This window comes from Balaenoptera borealis (assembly GCF_965194805.1).
Source record: "Balaenoptera borealis genome assembly, chromosome: 2".
NCBI lineage: Eukaryota > Metazoa > Chordata > Mammalia > Artiodactyla > Balaenopteridae > Balaenoptera > Balaenoptera borealis.
The window spans coordinates 74,658,899-74,682,990 of record NC_138867.1 but is presented as its reverse complement, the minus strand read 5'-3'; the positions used below and the strand labels follow the sequence as shown (position 1 = coordinate 74,682,990).

The following is a 24,092-nucleotide window of genomic DNA, read 5'->3' as shown; positions in this document are numbered from 1 at the left end:
TTCAGGGTACAACTTTTTTTTCCATTTAACAAAAGCACTAAAAAAGTCAGCTTTAACTTTTGTTACAGTTATATAATTCCTGGTTATGCTATCCAAACATTCTCACAAAGCTAATTTAAGCTAGGCATTGCCAGACTTGGAGGATGTCAATCATTTTTCAGTGAACCAAAACACCAAGCATCAGACTCAAGAGGGAATTGCTTGACCATCATTGTTATTTTACTCTCAGTTGATCTAATTTCTAGACACAGACCCACTCCAAATATGTGCATATGCCCTAGATGGCTGCCATCTGTGAAGTTTATAAACATCAATCCTATTGAAAAAGAAACATGTTTTTGTAGTTACTTACGTGTTGTCAAAATGAAGGAGGGTAAATATTTTATGTCTTCCCTATTTGTATAACCAGCAGTTAGAGGTCCAGCCGTATTTCAGGTGTTAAAAAATTTTTACATAATCTTTGTCATTTTATTCTAAAACTCTGCGTGATGTTTTTGTGCATACGAATTCACCTACATGTGGACACTTGATTTCTTTACGGTGAAATTCCCTGCCTCGTGTTCATGTGTGCTGTAACCAAACTGTAAGGCTTACCTGCAGACTGTTGAAAATGACAAAGAGGACCAGCATCCAGAAGTGTCTGTAAGCCATGTGCAGGCCTCCCCAAAGCCATGTCATTGAAATCAGGGCAAAGAGATATAAAACCAGTGGAATTTCTAGACACCATGAAATAAAAAGAAAAGAAAAAGAATTTTTGAACTTCAGAATACTGCATAATCATACATATACACAAAATTGTTTTTAGCCACTTTCTGGAAATACTCTCTATGTCTAAGTACTCATTTTGAAAGAACAACCTTGGAAATACCAGTCTTACGACAGAGAAGGCAACGGTAACATTGCTGAGTCCACCTTCCTTCTGTTTTGCTGGTAGGCAGGGGACTGAAGAAGGACGAGAACTGTTCCTCTCCTAGACTACCACCTGCTGGACTGTTCAGGAAGTGCCACCAACAACTGGGGAGGTGCAATCACATTTCAATCCCAGGGAAGACCAGGTATATAAATCTCCTTAAAAGAGCTCTCTACCAGAAAATGGTAGGCAGCAGTGTGCTCTCAAAATTACTGTAGTCCAGTCTGACATTTTAAAACTTAAGTGATATAACTTGTTTGTATGTAATGGAAAAGTACATATTTATCTCTTTTTCTGACTGAGTGGACACCAAACGTCACAGCTATGGTTAAGAGCAAAGATGAAGTGAAGGATTCACTACTGACAACACTAAGCTTATTCTACCCAACATTTTATTGTGCAATTTGTTGTAATATTTACCAGAACAGATTTCTTCAGGGCCAAAGGACTTCATTACCCTTTCTACTTATCTTTGATATTTGGGATTTAGAATAATAATCTTAACGAAGGGTTATTAATATTTAAATGGCAAGCTATAGAATATTTGGAAAGTGAATCAGATCTTAGCAGCTGCACATAAACACATTTTCAAGCTGTTGAAAGACATCAGGAAGGACCACATCACTGACAACTCTCATGACAGACCTCAAAGTCCATATATACTCAACATCATCAATTAATGCCTAAAATCTAAATACATTGTGGAAATCTGACTGGTTATTTACAATTTTAGCAAATTAAAAATTTTACTTTATTTTGAAACAATCTCAAACTTACAGAAGGGTTGCAAGTACAGTATGACAAGAAAGTTTTGTTTTTCCCTGAACCATCTGAAAGTTGCCAACCTGATGCCCCATCACCCTCTGAACACTGTAATGTATATTTTCTACAAAGACATTCTCCTACATTAACACAATACAACCATCAAATGAGAAAATTAACACTGATATGTTATGACTATCCTCAGATCCCACTCAAGATCTGTCAATTATTCCAGTAATTTCCTTTGTAGCAGAAGAACCCAGTTGACATTTCTATAGTCTTCTTTAATCTAAAATGGCTCCTTTAACAGTATGGAGGTCCCTTAAAAAACTAAAAATAGAACTACCACACGACCCAGCAATCCCACTACTGGGCATATACCCTGAGAAAACCATAATTCAAAAAGAGTCATGTACCACAATGTTCATTGCAGCTCTATTTACAGTAGCCAGGACTTGTAAGCAACCTAAGTGTCCATCGACAGATGAATGGATAAAGAAGATGTGGCACACATATACAATGGAATATTACTCAGCCATAAAAAGAAACGAAACTGAGTTATTTGTAGTGAGGTGGATGGACCTAGAGTCTGTCATACAGAGTGAAGTAAGTCAGAAAGTAAAAAACAAATACCATATGCTAACACATATATATGGAATGTAAAAAAAAAAAAAAAATGGTCATGAAGAACCTAGGGGTGGGGACCAGGAGAAGATGGTGGAAGAGTAAGACATGGAGATCACCTTCCTCCCCACAGATGCATTAGAAATACATCTACACGTGGAACTGCTCCTATAGAACACCTACTGAACGCTGGCAGAAGACCTCAGACCTCCCAAAAGGCAAGAAAATCCCCACGTACTGGGTAGGACAAAAGAAAAAAGAAACAACAGAGACAAAAGAATAGGGACGGGACCTGCACCAGTGGGAGGGAGCTGTGAAGGAGGAAAGGTTTCCACACACTAGGAAGCCCCTTCGCGGGCAGAGACTGTGGGTGGCAGAGGGGGTAAGCTTCGCAGCCACAGAGGAGAGCGCAGCCACAGGGGTGCGGAGGGCAAAGCAGGGAGATTCCCCCACAGAGGATCAGCGCCGAGCAGCACTCACCAGCCCGAGAGGCTTGTCTGCTCACCCACTGGGGCGGGCGGGGCTGGGAGCTGAGGCTTGGTCTTCGGTTGGATCGCAGGGAGAGGACTGGGGTTGGCTGCGTGAACACAGTCTGAAGGGGTAAGTTCACCACAGCTAGCCGGGAGGGAGTCCGGGAAAATGTCTGGAGCTGCCGAACAGGCAAGAGACTTTTTCGTGCCTCTTTGATTCATGGTGTGCGAGGAGAGGGGATTCAGAGTGCCGCTTAAAGGAGCTCCAGAGACGGGCGTGAGCCGCGGTTATCAGCGCGGACCCCAGAGACGGGCATGAGACGCTAAGGCTGCTGCTGCCACCACCAAGAAGCCTGTGTGCGAGCACAGGTCACTATCCACACCTCCCCTCCCGGGAGCCTGTGCAGCCCGCCACTGCCAGGGTCCCATGATCCAGGGACAACTTCCCCAGGAGAACACACAGCGCGCCTCAGTGGTGCAACGTCACGCTGGCCTCTGCCGCCGCAGGCTCGCCCCGCATCCGTACCCTTCCCTCCCCCCAGCCTGAGTGAGCCAGAGCCCCCTAATCAGCTGCTCCTTTAACCCCATCCTGTGTGAGCGAAGAACAGATGCCCTCAGGCGACCTACACGGAGAGGCGGGTCCAAATCCAAAGCTGAACCCCTGGAGCTGTGCGAACAAAGAAGAAAAAGGGAAATCTCTCCCAGCAGCCTCAGAAGCAGCGGATTAAAGCTCCACAATCAACTTGATGTACCCTGCATCTGTGGAATACCTGAAGAGACAATGAATCATCCCAAATCGAGGAGGTGGACTTTGGGAGCAAGATATATTCTTTTTTCCCCATTTCCTCTTTTTGTGAGTGTGTATGTGTATGCTTCTGTGTGAGATTTTGTCTGTATAGCTTTGCTTTCACCATTTGTCCTAGGATTCTGTCTGTCTGTTCTTTTTAAAATTTTTTTCATAATAATTATTTTTTATTTTTTATTTTAATAACTTTATTTTATTTTATCCTACTTTATTTTATTTTATCCTCTTTCTTTCTATTTTTTCTCCCTTTTATTCTGAGCCGTGTGGATGAAAGGTTCTTGGTGCTCCAGCCAGGCGTCAGGGCTGTGCCTCTGAGGTGGGAGAGCCAACTTCAGGACACTGGTCCACAAGAGACCTCCCAGCTCCACGTAATATCAAACAGCGAAAATCTCCCAGAGATCTCCATCTCAACACCAAGACCCAGCTTCACTCAACTACCAGCAAGCTACAGTGCTGGACACCCTATGCCAAACAACTAGAAAGGCAGGAACACAGCCCCATCCATTAGCAGAGAGGCTGCCTAAAATCATAATAAGGCCACGGACACCCCAAAACACACCACCAGACGTGGACCTGCCCACCAGAAAGACAAAATCCAGCCTCATCCACCAGAACACAGGCACTAGTCCCCTCCACCAGGAAGCCTACACAACCCACTGAACCAACCTTAGCCACTGGGGACAGACACCAAAAACAACGAGAACTACAAACCTGCAGCCTGCGAAAAGGAGATCCCAAACACAGTAAGTTAAGCAAAACGAGAAGACAGAAAAACACAAAGCAGATGAAGGAGCAAGGTAAAAATCCACCAGACCTAACAAATGAAGAGGAAATAGGCAGTCTACCTGAAAAAGAATTCAGAGTAATGATAGTAAAGATGATCCAAAATCTTGGAAACAGAATAGACAAAATGCAAGAAACATTTAACAAGGGCCTAGAAGAATTAAAGAGAAAACAAGCAATGATGAACAAAACAATAAATGAAATAAAAAATACTCTAGAAGGGATCAATAGCAGAATAACTGAGGCAGAAGAATGGATCAGTGACCTGGAAGATAAAATAGTGGAAATAACTACTGCAGAGCAGAATAAAGAAAAAATAATAAAAAGAACTGAGGACAGTCTCAGAGATCTCTGGGACAACATTAAATGCACCAACATTTGAATTATAGGGGTCCCAGAAGAAGAAGAGAAAAAGAAAGGGATTGAGAAAATATTTGAAGAGATTATAGTTGAAAACTTCCTTAATATGGGAAAGGAAATAGTTATTCAAGTCCAGGAAGCACAAAGAGTCCCATACAGGATAAATCCAAGGAGAAACACGCCAAGACACATATTAATCAAACTATCAAAAATTAAATACAAAGAAAACATATTAAAAGCAGCAAGGGAAAAACAACAAATAACACATAAGGGAATCCCCATAAGGTTAACAGCCAATCTTTCAGCAGAAATTCTGCAAGCCAGAAGGGACTGGCAGGTCATATTTAAAGTGATGAAGGAGAAAAAGCTACAACCAAGATTACTCTACCCAGCAAGGATCTCATTCAGATTTGATGCAGAAATTAAAACCTTTACAGACAAGCAAAAGCTGAGAGAGTTCTGCACCACCAAACCAGCTTTACAACAAATGCTAAAGGAACTTCTCTAGGCAAGAAACACAAGAGAAGGAAAACACCTACAATAACAAACCCAAAACATTTAAGAAAATGGGAATAGGAACATACATATCGATAATTACCTTAAATGTAAATGGATTAAATGCTCCCACCAAAAGACACAGACTGGCTGAATGGGTACAAAAACAAGACCCGTATATATGCTGTCTACAAGAGACCCACTTCAGACCTAGGGACACATACAGACTGAAAGTGAGGGGATGGAAAAAGATATTCCATGCCAATGGAAATCAAAAGAAAGCTGGAGTAGCAATTCTCATATCAGACAAAATAGACTTTAAAATAAAGACTGTTACAAGAGACAAAGAAGGACACTATATAATGATCAAGGGATCGATCCAAGAGGAAGGTATAACAATTGTAAATATTTATGCACCCAACATAGGAGCACCTCAATACATAAGGCAAATACTAACAGCCATAAAAAGGGAAATCGACAGTAACACAATCATAGTAGGGGACTTTAACACCCCACTTTCACCAATGGACAGATCATCCAAAATGAAAATAAGTAAGGAAACACAAGCTTTAAATGATACATTAAATGAGATGGACTTAATTGATATTTATAGGACATTCCACCCAAAAACAACAGAATACACATTTTTCTCAAGTGCTCATGGAACATTCTCCAGGATAGATCATATCTTGGGTTACAGATCAAGCCTTGGTAAATTTAAGAAAATTGAAATCGTATCAAGTATCTTTTCCGACCACAACGCTATGAGACTAGATATCAATTACAGGAAAAGATCTGTAAAAAATACAAACACATGGAGGCTAAATAATACACTACTTAATAACCAAGAGATCACTGAAGAAATCAAAGAGGAAACCAAAAAATACCTAGAAACAAATGACAATGAAAACATGACGACCCAAAACCTATGGTATGCAGCAAAAGCAGTTCTAAGAGGGAAGTTTATAGCAATACAATCCTACCTTAAGAAACAGGAAACATCTCAAATAAACAACCTAACCTTGCACCTAAAGCAGTTAGAGAAAAAAGAAGAACAAAAAAACCCCAAAGTTAGCAGAAGGAACAAAATCATAAAGATCAGATCAGAAATAAATGAAAAAGAAATGAAGGAAACGATAGCAAAGATCAATAAAACTAAAAGCTGGTTCTTTGAGAAGATAAACAAAATTGATAAACCATTAGCCAGACTCAACAAGAAAAAAAAGGGAGAAGACTCAAATCAATAGAATTAGAAATGAAAAAGAAGAAGTAACAACTGACACTGCAGAAATACAAAGGATCATGAGAGATTACTACAAGCAACTCTATGCCAATAAAATGGACAACCTGGAAGAAATGGACAAATTCTTAGAAATGCACAACCTGCGGAGTCTGAACCAGGAAGAAATAGAAAATATGAACAGACCAATCACATGCACTGAAATTGAAACTGTGATTAAAATCTTCCAACAAACAAAAGCCCAGGACCAGATGGCTTCACAGGTGAATTCTATCAAACATTTAGGGAAGAGCTAACACCTATCCTTCTCAAACTCTTCCAAAATATAGCAGAGGGAGGAACACTCCCAAACTCATTCTATGAGGCCACCATCACCCCGATACCAAAACCAAACAAAGATGTCACAAAGAAAGAAAACTACAGGCCAATATCACTGATGAACATAGATGCAAATATCCTCAACAAAATACTAGCAAACAGAATCCAACAGCACATTAAAAGGATCATACACCATGATCAAGTAGGGTTTATTCCAGAAATGCAAGGATTCTTCAATATACGCAAATAAATCAACGTGATACACCATATTAACAAATTGAAGGAGAAAAACCATATGATCATCTCAATCGATGCAGAGAAAGCTTCTGACAAAATTCAACACCCATTTATGATAAAAATCCTCCAGAAAGTAGGCATAGAGGGAACTTTCCTCAACATAATAAAGGCCATATATGACAATCCCACAGCCAACACTGTCCTCAATGGTGAAAAACTGAAACCATTTCCACTAAGATTAGGAACAAGACAAGGTTGCCCACTCTCACCATTATTATTCAACATAGTTTTGGAAGTTTTAGCCATAGCAATCAGAGAAGAAAAAGAAATAAAAGGAATCCAAATCAGAAAAGAAGAAGTAAAGCTGTTTGCAGATGATATGATACTATACATAGAGAATCCTAAAGATGCTACTAGAAAACTACTAGAGCTAGTCAATGAATTTGGTAATGTAGCAGGATACAAAATTAATGCACAGAAATCTCTGGCATTCCTATACACTAATGATGAAAAATCTGACAGTGAAATTAAGAAAACACTCCCATTTACCACTGCAACAAAAAGAATAAAATATCTAGGAATAAACCTACCTAAGGAGACAAAAGACCTGTATGCAGAAAATTATAAGACACTGATGAAAGAAATTAAAGATGATACAAATAGATGGAGAGATATACCATGTTCTTGGATTGGAAGAATCAACATCGTGAAAATGACGCCACTACCCAAAGCAATCTGCAGATTCAATGCAATCCCTATCAAACTACCACTGGCATTTTTCACAGAACTAGAACAAAAAATTTCACAATTTGTATGGAAACACAAAAGACCCCGAATAGCCAAAGCAATCTTGAGAACAAAAAATGGAGCTGGAGGAATCAGGCTCCCTGACTTCAGACTATACTACAAAGCTACAGTAATCAAGACAGTATGTTACTGGCACAAAAACAGAAATATAGATCAATGGAACAGGATAGAAAGCCCAGAGATAAACCCACGCACATATGGACACCTTATCTTTGATAAAGGAGGCAAGAATATACAGTGGAGAAAAGACAGCCTCTTCAATAAGTGGTGCTGGGAAAACTGGACAGGTACATGTAAAAGAATGGAATTAGAACTCTCCCTAACACCATACACAAAAATAAACTCAAAATGGATTAAAGACCTAAATGTAAGACCAGACAATATCAAACTCTTAGAGGAAAACATAGGCAGAACACTCTATGACATAAATCACAGCAAGATCCTTTTTGACCCAGCTCCTAGAGAAATGGAAATAAAAACAAAAATAAACAAATGGGACCTAATGAGACTTAAACGCTTTTGCACAGCAAAGGAAACCATAAACAAGACAAAAAGACAGCCCTCAGAATGGGAGAAAATATTTGCAAATGAAGCAACTGACAAAGGATTAATCTCCAAGATTTACAAGTAGCTCATGCAGCTCAATAACAAAAAAACAAACAACCCAATCCAAAAATGGGCAGAAGACCTAAATAGACATTTCTCCAAAGAAGATATACAGATTGCCAACAAACACACGAAAGAATGCTCAACATCATTAATCATTAGAGAAATGCAAATCAAAACTACAATGAGATATCATCTCACACCGGTCAGAATGGCCATCATCAAAAAATCTAGAAACAATAAATGCTGGAGAGGGTGTGGAGAAAAGGGAACACTCGTGCACTGTTGGTGGAAATGTAAATTGATACAGCCACTATGGAGAACAGTATGGAGGTTCCTTAAAAAACTAAAAATAGAACTACCATATGACCCAGCAATCCCACTACTGGGCATATACCCTGAGAAAACCATAATTCAAAAAGAGTCATGTGGGGCTTCCGTGGTGGCGCAGTGGTTGAGAATCTGCCTGCCAATGCAGAGACATGGGTTCGGGCCCTGGTCTGGGAGGATCCCACATGCTGCGGAGCAACTGGGCCTGTGAGCCACAATTACTGAGCCTGCGCGTCTGAAGCCTGTGCTCCGCAACAAGAGAGGCCATGATGGTGAGAGGCCCGCGCACCGCGATGAAGAGTGGCCCCCGCTTGCCACAACTAGAGAAAGCCCTTGCACAGAAACGAAGACCCAACACAGCCATAAATAAATAAATTAAAAAAAAAAAAAGAGAGAACATTTCTTTAAAAAAAAAAAAAAAAAGAGTCATCTATCAAAATGTTCATTGCATCTCTATTTACAATAGCCAGGACATGGAAGCAACCTAAGTGTCCATCATCGGATGAATGGATAAAGAAGATGTGGCACATATATACAATGGAATATTACTCAGCCATAAAAAGAAACGAAATTGAGTTATTTGTAGTGAGGTGGATGGACCTAGAGTCTGTCATACAGAGTGAAGTAAGTCAGAAAGAGAAAAAGAAATACCGTATGCTAACACATATATATGTATCTAAGAAGAAAAAAAACAACGTCATGAAGAACCTAGGGGTAAGACAGGAATAAAGACACAGACCTACTAGAGAACAGACTTGAGGATATGGGGAGGGGGAAGGGTAAGCTGTGAGAAAGTGAGAGAGTGGCATGGACATATATACACTACCAAACGTAAAATAGATAGCTAGTGGGAAGCAGCCGCATAGCACAGGGAGATCAGCTCGGTGGTTTGTGACCACCTAGAGGGGTGGGATAGGGAGGCTGGGAGGGAGGGAGACGCAAGAGGGAAGAGATATGGGAACATATGTATATGTATAACTGATTCACTTTGTTATAAAGCAGAAACTAACACACCATTGTAAAGCAATTATACTCCAATAAAAATGTTTAAAAATAAATAAATAAAAATAAAATGGGGGGCTTCCCTGGTGGCGCAGTGGTTAAGAATCCGCCTGCCAATGCAGGGGACACGGGTTCGAGCCCTGGTCTGGGAAGATCCCACATGCCGCGGAGCAGCTGGGCCCGTGAGCCACGGTTGCTGAGCCTGCGCGTCTGGAGCCTGTGCTCCGCAACAAGAGAGGCCGCGATGGTGAGAGGCCCGTGCACTGCGATGAAGAGTGGCCCCCACTTGCCACAACTGGAGGAGGCCCTCGCACAGAAACGAAGACCCAACACAGCCATAAATAAATAAATAAATAAATAAATTTAAAAGAGATAAGCAAAACATTCTCTCTATAAATTTGATCTTAAAAAAAAAAAAAAATGGCTCCTTTGAGTGTCGTTGGCGTTTGTGACTCTGGCATTTTTGAAGATTACCAGCCAGTTTGTCTTGTAGAGTGCCCTTAAATTTGAGTTTGATATTTTCGCATGATTTAGATTATAAGCTTTGCCAGGAATCATAGAAGTGATCCTGGGTTCTTTTCATAACATTCTATTGGTTGGCACAAGATTTCAATTTGTCCCATTATCTAGGATGTTCATTTTGGTCATTTGATTAAGGTAGTGGCTGCATGAATTCTCCACCGTAAAGTTAGTCTTTTTCCCTTTGTAATTAGTATGTATCTTGCATGGCATTACTTTGAAACTAGGTAAATATCCTTTCACTTATCAAATATCTGATTGGTTCATTTATTTATTTTCATAATATGGACTCATATATTCTCAACGTAATGGGTTATCATCTATTACTACCATTTATTTTGATGCTCAAATTGTCCTAAGTCTGATTAATGGGAACCCCTTCAAGATGGTTTCTGTGACTTCTGTTATGTCCTCATCATTCTGTGTTGGCCCAACAAGATGTTTCAAGCTCATCTTGTACTTTCCCTGCCCCAGTCCTGGTTTCCTTTAGGGCAGAATGGCGTTCAGAAACCAAGACCTGGGGCCGGGTATGGTCATTGCTATTGGGGTGCTGCTGCTCCTACGTCCTCCCAGTAGACAGAGCTGGGGAATACCTGTCTGCACACACCTGCACACACACTCATTTCCATCTAGATTTCTATGTCTATCTCTGTACAATGAAAATCATTAGTGTATACCAATATTTCCAATTCCAATCCAATGCCACAAGGTTAATTGTAATTGTCTCTTTTTTCTGTATTTGTAACTTCCTTCTCTGTTGGCAAGAAATGTATTTCTCATTATTCTTAAAATATTTACCTATTTGATCAGCTCTATTTGATTGTAACCAATCTCCCATTGCTGTTGTCCCTGCCTTGCACAGACGGCCTCCCAAATCCACTCAGGTTCTTAGGAGCTTCGTGAGTACACTCGACCCTTCACACGGATGCCCCCTCACAATGACTGGCTGTGATACTCCCTGCTTGACACCTTCCACTGGATGCATACCTGGCTCTGTCAAACTAAGGGCTTTAGGATGGAATTGTTCTGGAAGGGAAAAGAAAGGAAAGAAAGAAAGGAAGAGGGAATCTGAGCATTTTTTTTTTTTTTTGAGAAGAAAAAAGGCTTTCGAAGGAGACCACACTGATATCTTGTCAGATATCCCCTTTTTAGAAAAAATGTCAATTGTCTAAGTTATTACAACTACACAGAGAAAATAAGAATAATATAAGACACAGTTTATGCAGATGAATAGTCCCTGTGTCATCGGTGCATTACCACAGGACAGGAGCGAATATATTAAGATTTACTTAACTTTTTTAAAAAACATCATTCTTGTTTAATGAAATCATACAATTTGATAAAGGGCCAGAAGGCTCTTTTTTACTTCTGACAAGATACCCTAATATTTAGGAAATTGCCTAAGCTATGCTCATGAAAGTTTTCAGAGATTAGGTATTAGTCTGGCAATTGCATTCTTTGCTCTCACTGTGCAAGTACAAAATTCTATTTATGGCTCTGTGTACAGTATAAAAGGACATGCATATTTTGCATGAACAGCTAGGAACCAAATTTTCAAAATTTGGCCTGCATGTTCCTGTGAGTGCCTGGAGCCAGACAAGCGCTGTGTGCTGACAAAGCTCCATGCGGAAGCCAAAAGAGCATACCGGGGCTGACTAGGAACACCCAGGGCTCATGTTTTTCTGTAACTCTGCAGAAAAGTGTGGTAGTTTGGCAACCCAGATCAGAAACTGCAAGGAAAGAAAGCCAGTCATAAATAACTCAGTATACTGCACCATAGACCCCAGGCTGGTTTTCCAGCAGTGCAACAAGAACTAAGACATGATTTCAGATGGAAGAAACATATCCAGAGGTACATCCGGATTTTGTGGGCCTGAACTTTTATAAAACTTGGAAAGCCTTCTTTAAAAACTAAAAATTTCAAAAGCATAATTAGGTAGAAGATCTTCGAAGAGGCCCATGCAAGTAACAGGCCCTAAAACGTATGCCTCATCAGCTTCATGGTTAACCTAAAGGAGGTGCCGTTCACCTCTGGGGCCCAGAGTAACAATGACCAAAGGGAGAAGGGGCGTGAGAGTGGGTGATGGTGGTGAAAGTGGGGAGCAGCATGCTGTTGTTTAAAAGCTACTATGAATTCCTCTTGGCAAATTGAAAATTAATGTTCTTTTAATGAAAATCATTTAGTTACATATTTCCTAAGCTGATACTTCACATTTGGTGAAATACTAGTAACTTTTCTGTTGGCTATATAAGTCACTGCTTACTGAAGCAGGCATTTAAAATAGGTAATGTTAGAAATATATGTTTAGGAGTGAATTAGTTAATAGAAAACAGAATCATTTCGATGTTCCCGATAAAAGGGAACCCTAAAAACACAGTATTGGACCCATGGAATAAGGGTATCTATATAAAGACTGTGCTATCCAGAATATACAAGGAACCCCTCGAAGTCAACAAAAAACAAACAACCCAATTCAAAAATGGGCAATGGACTTGAACAGACGTTTCTCCCAAGATATACAAATGGCCATTGAGCATAGGCAAAGATGACCAACATCACTAGTCACTAGGGAAATGCAAATCAAACCCACAATGAGATACTGTTTGTACCCATTAGGATAGCTGTTGTCAAAAAATGAGAAAGTTACAAATGTTAGCAAAGATGTGGAGAAATTGGAACCCTTGTGCCTTGCTGCTAAGAATGTAAAATGGTGTGGCTCCTGTGGAAAACGGTTTGGTGGTACCTCAAAAAGTTAAACATAGAATTACCACATAATCTAGAAATTTCACTTCTAGGTATATGCTCAAAATAATTAAAACCAGGGACTCAGAGACCTGTACGTCAATGCTCGTGGCAGCATCATTCACAGTATCCCAAAGGTGGAAACAACCCAAATGTCCCTCAACAGATGAAAGGATAAACAAAATACAATGTACACATACAATGGAATATTGCTCAGCCTTAACAAGGAATGAAATTCTGACATATGCTACAACATGGATAAACCTTGAAAACATTATGTTAAGTAAAATAAGCCAGACACAAAAGGACAAATATTGTATTATTCCACTTACATGAGGTGCCTAGAATAGGCAAATTCAGAGGCAGAAAGTAGAATAGAGGTTACCAGGAGCTGGGAGGGGGAAAAGAGGGAGTTATTGCTTAATGGGTACAGAGTTTATGTTTGGGATGATGAAAAAGTTCTGAAAATAGATGGTGGTGATGGTTGCACAACATTGTGAATGTATTTATTGCCACTGAATTGTACACATAAAAATAGTTAAAATGGTAAATTTTATGTTACGTATATTTTACTACATGCTAAAAAAGATAGGCTTGTGTCAAGATGAAGTTCCACAACGAGGGAGAAAACAATCAATCCTCAAAGTACTTAAAATACTTACATTAGCAAGGGTCACTAATGTGAAACACAAAGTAATCTGAAAAGGTTTTAGTGAAAGAAATTACTTGTGGGAAGTATCAAAAAAACCCCAAAAAACAAAAACCAAAAAAACCCAACAAGTAGACTTGTTATTTAGTACTACTATCATTAGTAAAGTCTACTTATGGGAGTTAGTAGATTCCATTGAGAATACATAAAATCTCTTTACTTTTTAGTGGAAAATATGATTTCAATGAATTGCCATTTTTAAAGGAAGTACGGTTCTATATTATGTCTTTTCTTTGTAATTGCAGTCTTGGCTTTATTGCTATGCACCAGTGACAACAATAATGGCTTTATTATAGAAATCACACCTCATTTACATGAAGCTGAAATTTATTCTGTGTTTACAATCTTCTAAAGTACTTGTTTTAATTTTACCTCACTGACCTTCTGATTCTAACAATGTGGATGTGCTACTAAAACAAACTCATCAACGTAAAACAAGGAACACAACTGCGAAATAATGTGGATCTAAGATATTTATGGGTCTATGTCCAACAATAAGCATGCATTATTTTTAAATTAGAAAAAAAAGGTAATTAAAAAAAGGCATCAAAAGGTCTTATTTCTAGGGTTTCCCTGGTGGCACAGTGGTTGAGAGTCTGCCTGCCGGTGCAGGGGACACGGGTTCGAGCCCTGGTCTGGGAGGATCCCACATGCTGCGGAGCGACTGGGCCCATGAGCCACAACTACTGAGCCTACGCGTCTGGAGCCTGTGCTCCGCGGCAAGGGAGGCCGCGATAGTGAGAGGCCCACGCACCGCGATGAAGAGTGACCCCCGCTTGCCACAACTGGAGAGAGCCCTCGCACAGAAATGAAGACCCAACACAGCCATAAATAAATAAAAATTAAAAAAAAAAAAAAGGTCTTATTTCTAAAATATGGGCCTTCATTCTGAAATGAGCAGATACTTGAAGGCCAAGAAGTTTCATTGATCTGATCCATTTCCTGGTGAGAAAATATTAAATGCATTCTTGAGCTTTCTTAACAAGGGTTAATACACAATGTATAGTCACCCACCGGTATTCTCAGCAAATAAACCTAATGTTGTAGAAGAGAACAAGGCACATGTTTCACAGAACTGCCAAATCATCATTAGGATACTGTGGCTGGAACAGATAACAACAAACTTATGGACTGGATTTGTAAATTGTTCACAGAAACACTCCATACTTCATCTGGGTAGTTTGCATTCCTAACCTTGGGTCACTAGTCCTATACTTGGTTCTAGTTTTAGAATTTCCTCCTTGCCTCAGTACTTCAACACATTCCCAAAAGAGCTCTTGAGAACCATCTGGACAACAGGGAACCCACTCTCAGTCCTGTGGCTCTGGTGTCCAGACACAGTTGCAAACGTTTGTTGCAGCAGGCTAGACTCTGTGTATGTCACCTGGGTGATGTGCCAGGCTCTTCACTTTATTTAGCCATACTTATCAAACTCATAATCTCTAGCGTCACCTTCTTTCAATGAGCATTTTAAGCCAACAATATCCAAATATGCATCTCCATCTCTCCTGAGTTCTAGACCTCCGGGTCTGGAGATCCACAAAGCATCTCAAATTCAGTTCATTCAAAGCTAAATTTGCTATCCTTCCTCTCAAACTCTCTCTTCCTTCTGAGTACAAGTACCACCATCCAAATGGATTTACCCCATAACTCATTTTTCCTCATACACTGCACCAAATGGGGGGAGGGAGAAAGAACCACGCACAGAAAGCAGTCAGCACAGAGCCTGGCACAAAGCACGTGCTCAAAAAGCTTTACCTCCTGTCATCTTCACCCTCATCCCATCATCCTCACCCTCATCACCATCGTGACTTTAGTCAAGTTACAGAAACAGCATATGGCTATAGATAGCCCTCTCTTGCATCTTTAAAAGGCCAAAAAATCATGTAATAAACATGTTCAACTTTTTTGTACCTGGATTTTCCAAACTTATTTGGTGTCAGAACCCTTCCGTTTATCCTGATGTAATATGAAGATCACACAGAGAGGAGGGTTGCTTTCAATGTGCAGACTCGAAGTTCCATCACATCCAAACTGTCACTGAAAACTTCCTGACCAACCTATTTAAAATGGACCTCTCCGTATCCTCTATTCCCCTCTGTCTCCCTTTGATACTTTATTCTATTCTACTCTATTCTATTCTATTCTCTCCCATCCCCTCCCATCCCATCCCATCCCATCCTGTTTCATCCCACTCCACTTTAAAATGGTGGCAATGAGACTCACCAATGTATTGTGACCCACAATGTATAAACCTCTGCTCTAAAAGGTAATTTAAGTAGCTAGTAGGATATCTCAGACATAAGGTAGATAGAGTAAACGTAACTATCATGGGGGGCCTATAGCTACCATGTTCTGACATGGATTTACCCTGACCCTTCCTGCTATAGGAAGGAGGCAAGCCTAATTTGGAGGGATCTGTACAGGTGACACGTTAGATCTGCAGGCAGAGCAGAGAATCAGTACTGGCCTAGAGTATATTTTCAGGGGTAAAGAGGAGGAATGTGAGCAAATTTTCAGAGGCGTCTCAAGACTGCTGGGACCCTAAATAGCAGCACTTTGTCAGTGGCTGACTTGAGGCTCTCCTGGATGCTACAAGACAGTTGAGTGTCAGGCCTACTTTGAGGGTGATTTATTGGGATTGAAACAAAATGGCACAAGCCTAGAATTATGGTCTCGCCTTGCAAAAACTATGTATAATTTTCAATTTGCAGGCTATAATTTTGAATCCAAGGAGAATAATCAACTTAGATGAGACCTACCCACACGGACCTTGCACGCACTGTTATTAGAGTAATACCATTTGAACCGTGTACTTCAAAGTTGCCAGAGAATATCCTACTGACGGGGATCAGATAGGTCTGTGATTCTTAAGGAAAAGGTTAAATGATCTGTTTTTTTCTTGTGAGGAAAAATGTCTTGAAACTATGGGAAGGAGAATTACCATTTGGTTTCATAGCCAACATAGTAATTTTCTACACACTTCAGAAATGTTTCATAAAATCACATTATGACAAACGTTTTTAGAAGATCAGAGTTCTAAAACAACCATGAAGTCAGCCAACCAACAATTGAAGACTGGCTTAACTTAGCTTCCTAACTACATTTCCAGTTAATTAGCCATTAAGGAGTTCAGGACAGTCATCTCCAGGCATGCTCAAGCACCTAACAGCAATTCCCAACACACTCTGCTTTCATAACACAATGAAAACATACAATGCATCTTTCAACCTGCTATATCTATATTTTAAATCTTACTAGATGGTCTCATAATTTTGGGAATCAGGTTGCTATGTATTTGGCCATGACTAGCCAGTTATGTTTAAAGATAGTTTGATAGTACATCACAGAGCAGTCATTACCATTTAATAGGCTCAAGTTCAACACTGAAGTCTTGAATCAATTCTGACACAATGTCTCAGAAAAATTAACACTAAAAATAACTCTATATGTTCAAGAAAATATTTTTACAGTGTTTTAAATATGTCAGTTCCCAGAACTGTTTCCTGGTAGAGACCCTCAATCTGGATAAATGCCAGCTGACCTCAATGCATATTTCCTTTCTTTAATTTGGTTCTCTAGCCCTCACATTACAAAACTGTAACACCAATTTAAAATTTTATTTTATTTTAATTTCCTTTGCCATGCCACTATTCTAAAAAGTCTAACTGAATGAAATCTTTTGGTTCCTCTCTGTCAATGTGATTAATTGCATCTCTTCTCCCAAAAGATATTCTGGTATCAGATTATCAGGGCATTGTCTTGTCTTAAAAATAATGTTATGTATTTCTCAAAAGCTTTGGGGATATTGCTTACCCTCTGTTGTTAAATAACTACATCTGCAAATACAGAAAACTAGTACCAAACCCACATAGAGAGCTGTTTTTAGGAATATACAAGAACAGACCATAAAGTGGTATAATACCTGTGTTATATAAAAGCTTATCGTTAACCATTAAATAATGGCACAGTAACAGTTGTGCCAGGAAGGTCTATGCATATGGAAATGAACTAATATTTTATTGCTCATTCTTACTAACAACCTTGGATCAAGCCCTTACAGAGAAAAGAAAGAGAAACCATTGTGCTAAGAAAGAAAGGTAATCCCCAGATTGAATGGCATGTGTATGATCTAGGGAGAAGGAGGCTGTCCAAAAAAACATCTACATGTACAATATTTCTATATTAGTGATCAAAGTAATTTTATCAAAGTGATTTGGACCCAATGACAAACTTTAAAATTTTCTTTCTGTATTTGTTTGTCAGTGTCATGTGTAGACCTTAAAATCTGTAAGATTTTAATTCCAACTCTTTTTCTCCTCTTTCATGTGGAATTAAAATTGTTAATGGTTACACTGTTTCACAAGTGTCAGATGTTAGTAGCAAATATAAGGTAGATACTAGAGCTTATTTTTGCCTCAGGCTCAAAACTATGTTTCCACTCCTTCCTTCCTTCCTTCCTCCCTCCCTCCCTCCCTCCTTCATTCCTTCCTCCCCTCCCTCCCTCCCTCCCTCCCCATAATCAAATTAGCTTATGTTTCCACTCCTTCCTTCCTCCCTCCCCCCTCCCTTTTTCCCTCCTTCCTTCCTCCCTTCCTTCCTTCCTTCCTTCCCTCCCTCCCTTCCTTGCTTCCCAAGCCCCCGACATGGAGCTATTTTTACTATTCAATTCCATCTTTAATAGGTTAGACAGATCCTGCTGTATTTTTCATTTGTTTGTTTCTGTCCTGTTTTTTTTTTTTTTAAACCAGGTGAAGTTTATTCTGTTACAAAGTTTGTGAGCCACATTTGTAAAAAACAATTTTTTTCATGGTGGCAAAGCAGCTTTACTATAACCATAGATTAAGTGTTTATTTGCAAAGACTCTGGCATTAGTGGGAAAATGATGGAGAGAGGGAAATCACCACACTTAGTGGAAACCATAAAATTAAATGAGTGTAAGTATCAACTATTGTTCATTTCAATTACTTGTTAATTTACAACCACATGGATTTACACTGTCTTTATAAAACTGTACAATAGAGCTTCAAATTGCTCTTCAATACTTTTAGTGTTTCCTACGACGTAATTTCTACTTCTTTCTTGAAGTTGATGTATCCTAATTATAAATCACATCATTTGCTTTCCTGAAGGTTATTTATACTAAGTTTTCTAATTTCCTTCTGTTAAATTCAAATAAAAGAAAAAGATCTGTTTTGAATATGGGCAGTCAGTCAAATAAACTTTTTTAAAAAGCATGCACTGGGACTTCACTGGTGGCCCAGTGGTTGAGAATCTGCCTGCCAATGCAGGGGACACGGGTCCCAGGCCTGGTCTGGGAAGATCCCACATGCCGCGGAGCAACTGGGCCCGTGAGCCACAACTACTGAAGCCCGTGCGCCTAGGGCCCCTGCTCTGCAACAAAGAGAAGCCACCTCAATGAGAAGCCCGCGTACCACAGCGAAGAGTAGCCCCCGCTTGCTGCAACTAGAAAGCCTGCGTGCAGCAACAAGGACCCAACGCAGGCAAAAATAAATAAATATATAAATAAATAAATGAAAAATAAAAAGCATGTGCTGAGGTTGACTGAATGGGATTTATTCATCAGAAGGCAGAATACTAGAGTGGTTATGAGCATGGACTCTGGAGCCAGATTACTTGAGGGCCATTTACGAGCTGTGTGACCTTGGTGAGTTACTTGACTGCTCTGATGCACAATTTCCTCATCTGTACAATGAGAATAACATTAGTACCTCCTAAATACAGAATACTGAATTCAGTTAGGATTTAATGGTTAAAATGCAGAATACTTAGAACAGTTTTATATAAACTTCAGCTATTGCTTATTATTCAAGAAATATATATTTATTTAAGATTCAAATATGTATTTGATAAAATGTGACAGGTAAAAGGATGAATTACATATGGGTCTTCTTTTAAATATTTTATATATACATATATAATATATATATCCACTATAATAAAAGGTAGAAGATCAATATTAGAAAAGAGGGATCAAGTTATACAAAAATTCAGGGAAAGGAGCAGTTACTTACCATTGATGGTACCAGAGAGGCCACTGGCATTTCGACTGGGACTTAAAGATGAGCCATATTTGAACATGTGGACTTTGAACTCAAGGTAGTGGAAAGAGAGGCAAAAAGGCAAATGCATAAATTAGTGTAAAATATCCCTTTTGATTGGCGTGAAAGGTCCATGAAGGTAAATAGTGAGAAGAATATTTGTAGCATGAGGTCATGAAGGGACCTTGAGGACCAGGTTAAGCAGTACAGAATTATTTTACAGGAAATGGAGAGACATTTAAAATTTCCGAGAAGATGTGTGGCCCAATCAAAACAGAAATTTCCCTAATCTCACAGGAAAGTAAACAGATTGGTGGAGAGAGCACTGGCGGCAGGGATTCCGGTTAGGTAACTGTTGCAGTGCTCAACGTGAGATATATTGAAGGCCTGGGGCAGTGGCGGAGGAGGGACTCCCACAGTGGAAAGAAGGGGATGGACACAAAAATATTAAGAGAGAATCTAAAGGTGAAGTACCCCCAAATCACAAAACAGTGAGAAACTTTAAAAATTATACAGATATTGGGACTTCATCTCTGGAGGTTCCAATTCACTGAGCCTCTAGAGAGACTCATCAAACAATCATTTGTGAAAGTGTGATTTTGATGATCAGTTTTGACAACTACTGACCTGAAAGTCTCGGAGTGTGGAGTAAAAGAAATTACAGTGGCATCAAAATTAGGAAAATGAGAAAAGGATTAAGAGGAAGAGGAGAAGGAAGAGGGAGAAAGAGTAACACAGAGATCAGAGCAATTGGGGCAGGCAAGTTGTTGACAAGTTTTGTACTTCCTGAGGACAAGTTATTATTCCCAGGAAGAGGACAGAAAAGAAGATGGGAAGACAAGTTGAGCTCAAGTTGACAGATTTGAAAATTACTACTGTGATGTGAAAAAGGCAAAGGCAATCCCTGGAAAACACGTACACTCTAGAGTTATGAGTCACAAAAAGAATGAGTCATGGCCTGGGATTTAACAGGAAAATAAAAAAGAGAGCATCATGAAAACCAAGGGAGATAGACTATTCAAGGAAGGGAAGTTATCGATTTACACAGACGAGTTTAAGGATAAGGACATGAGAAAAGTGGTCAGTAGATTTGGTGTCCAAGGGTTATAAGTGATGAATGGAAGAGAATAAGCAAGGTACTCTCAAGGCTTAGCAGTGAACATAAGGTGATGAGTATAGATAGCTCATAACGACTACTCTACAAGAAGTTTGTTGGTGAAGGAGACAGGCAAGGAGGTAACTTGATAAAGCAGCAGCATTATGAGTAAGTTCTTTTAGGAACTGAAAAGTGATGCATGTTTTTAGATGGAGAGGAAAGACCCAGAATAGAGAGATGTTTAAGATGTAAGGCAATTGTGGAAAATTCAATGAAACAAGTTCCAAAAAAGGAAAAAGAGATGAAGAGCACAATTGGGAGGGTTGGCTTTGGTGAGAATAAGTTATTTACTCCCTTCCTAAAATGGAAGGAAAAATGGCAAAGAAGGGAGAAAAAAAAAAGAATTGATCAGATAATACAAGGATAGTTGAGTGAGAGAACATCAGGTTGTTTTCACATCTTATATAGAGAGTGAGACTAGAAGGTATTAAGTATAAGACTTATGGGCAATCTGTTTCAAAGACTGCCAAAGAATCAATTAAAAATAATCCAAAGGATTACTGAGAAGCAGAGATGGCTCAGTTAAGATTACTTAGACTAAATTTGTATCTATTACAGAGTAGCATTAATTGGCTCGTAAAAAGAAGAGAAGTACATGACATAGACTGGAACGGTGACTGGCAAAATTGCTTAAGGAGAGAGCCAAGTTGGTGAGGAAATCAAGGGAGCTAGTGAAAATATCCTTGGATGTTCAATCACAAGGTCAGAGAGAGGGAGGTCACAGTGAAGATAAAGACCAGTAGGAGTGAGGAACTGGGAGAGGAGGGCAGAGAGAGATATGAAGAGGGAAACGGTGACCCAGGAAGGGAGGATATCATGAGAAATGGTAATAACGGTAATATGAATAGGAAAAGGGTGGCGTAAGCAAAGTGCAAAAATTTAAAAATAGGAAAAGTTATTAAGCAGGGACATAATGACCTTGAAGTAAGTACAAGATGGAACAAAAATATTTTGATATCCTGTTAGTTGGAAGGAGTAGCCTCTTATAACTGGTTGTAAGGAAAGTGATTGGTTTACGAGGCCACCATTTTGGTTATGATAAGGCAACTGAGTCATTTTATAAAAGGATCAGATCAAGTTTGTTACTGCCTTCTGGCCCAACGAAATTCAAACTTCACCTTTGATATGGATGTCCTTTTCTTCCAAAAGGAAACAACTTATAAAAATGTCCTTTTTCACGATTCAACTTTCTGAGTTTTATAATGCATAAACTATTAAGTATACCATTGTGATCACAGACGTGCCAACCATGCATTTTTAAAGAAATTTATGATGCAATTGCTAATTCCCCAGATTACTTGTCCCTACTGCCTATTTCCCTAGACTTATCAACGTTATTTTCCTTTATTTCTGGATCTTCTCTTTAATTCTGTACCAGTTGATTTATTAAAGTGTGATCAAACAAACTATTATTTTGTGGCTATGTATTCTTTAAAGAATTGTATAGGCACTGAATAATAAATTGAAAGTATCTCTAAATAATGAGAATGGCAATAAATAATACATGAAAAAAGTTGCAAATCACAAATGGAATTTACATCTTAGAACTTGGGATTTGCCTGATTACAGAGAACCATGGAGTATCACAACATCACAATGTTGACACCAATTGAGGTGGCTCACAGACCAGGTTGAGTGGGAATATAGTGTTTTCAATGCCATAAATATTGCAAGATAAAACAGGCTTGAAAAACTCATTTTTCTACTCTTCAGTAGAGTTTTATATATATTCTTTGGCAATGGTCTAAATACAAATTTGAGAGAGACACGTTAAAAAAAATCAGAAATTGTATTTTCATTAGCTAAGAGTTGAATGGAAGACTTCAGTCACCCATTAAAAAGCTGAATGTGCTCTTAGATCAAAGCAATAAATATGAATAACTGTTTCATGTAATTTTCAAAAGAGTAGAAAGTAATACCTCACTGTAATTTTTCCAAGATAACTAAAAAAAGTATTTAAGGGGGGAAAAGTCCTTTGAAGGAGTGGAGTATGCCAGGAAAGTTAAAATGTAAACTTTTAATTAACTTGGGAAAAAGCTGCCAAGGAAATATTTGGGAAACTCAGCCTATGCATAAAAATTATAAACAATGGGGAAAGTTTCACTGACCCTCTGGGTCAAGCTGAGGCATGGCAATGGTATTGGCATGGCAATGGTAAGCCTATGTCAATAAGAGATGAAGGGCAAAGAGTGTGCAGTGAATCTGAGCAGCTATGCCACTGTGATGCTCTTAGACACTGGCTTTAAATGTATATCATACTGACCGCATCTTCCACTAACATTCTACTGAAGCCTATTCACGATGGGTATCAAGAAATTAATTTCAATTCCATTCCTTCTCCTCCCCAACCACCATAAACGATGAACTCGGCAAGGGAGAGTGAATTCAGTTATGTTAAGTCCAGACTTATCAGACATCATGTCACTTTTAGGCAACAGCACTAGTTCAGTATGGCTGTGCATATGGAGAGTTTATGCACGGAAGTACTGGAATTTTCCTTTTATCCTACAGTTTAAGGATTGCTATTGTTTTTTGTTTGTTTTTCTGCCACACCTCACAGCATGTGGGATCCTCGTTCCCCGACCGACCAGGGATTGAACATGTGTCCCTTGCACTGGAAGCACAGAGTTCTAACCACTGGACTGCCAGAGAAGTCCCTAAGGATTGCTACTGGATGAATTAATGATGTGATCAATTTCACCTTTTAGATGTTCAGTGTGGAATGGGGACAGACAAGAATCAAGGAATATCAGTTTAAGAGAGTTGTGAGATGATGGAGGATATAACCCAGGTGCTATGAACTGAATTGAGGCCCCCCCCCCAAATTCATATGTTGAAGCCCCACCCCTCAATGTGATGGTATTTGGAAATAGGGACTTAAGGAGTTAATTAAGTCATGAGGGTAGAGCCCTCATGATGGGATTAGTGTCCTTGTAAGGAGAGACATGAGGCATTTCTCTTTCTCCCTTTCTCTCTCTCCCTCATTCTCTCTCTCTCCCTCTCTCCCCCATGTAAGAACATAGCAAGAAGATGATCGTCTGCAAGCCAGGAAGAGGGCTCTCATGGGGAACCGAATTGGCCAGCACCCAGATTATGGGACTTCTCAGCCTCCAGAACTGTGAGGTATAAATTTTAATTGTTTAAACCACCCAGT

At 39.4% G+C, this 24,092-nt stretch overlaps 1 protein-coding gene across 1 annotated transcript in view; it reads right to left on the bottom strand.

The window, feature by feature from the left end:
• The window catches only part of ADGRV1 (adhesion G protein-coupled receptor V1), a 566,898-nt gene that overhangs the window by 62,029 nt on the left and 480,777 nt on the right, over positions 1 to 24,092 (bottom strand). The window contains exon 88 of the mRNA XM_082378598.1: positions 595 to 716. Within this exon, the coding sequence (XP_082234724.1) occupies positions 595 to 716 (122 nt within the window). The remainder of the gene's footprint in view (positions 1 to 594; positions 717 to 24,092) is intronic.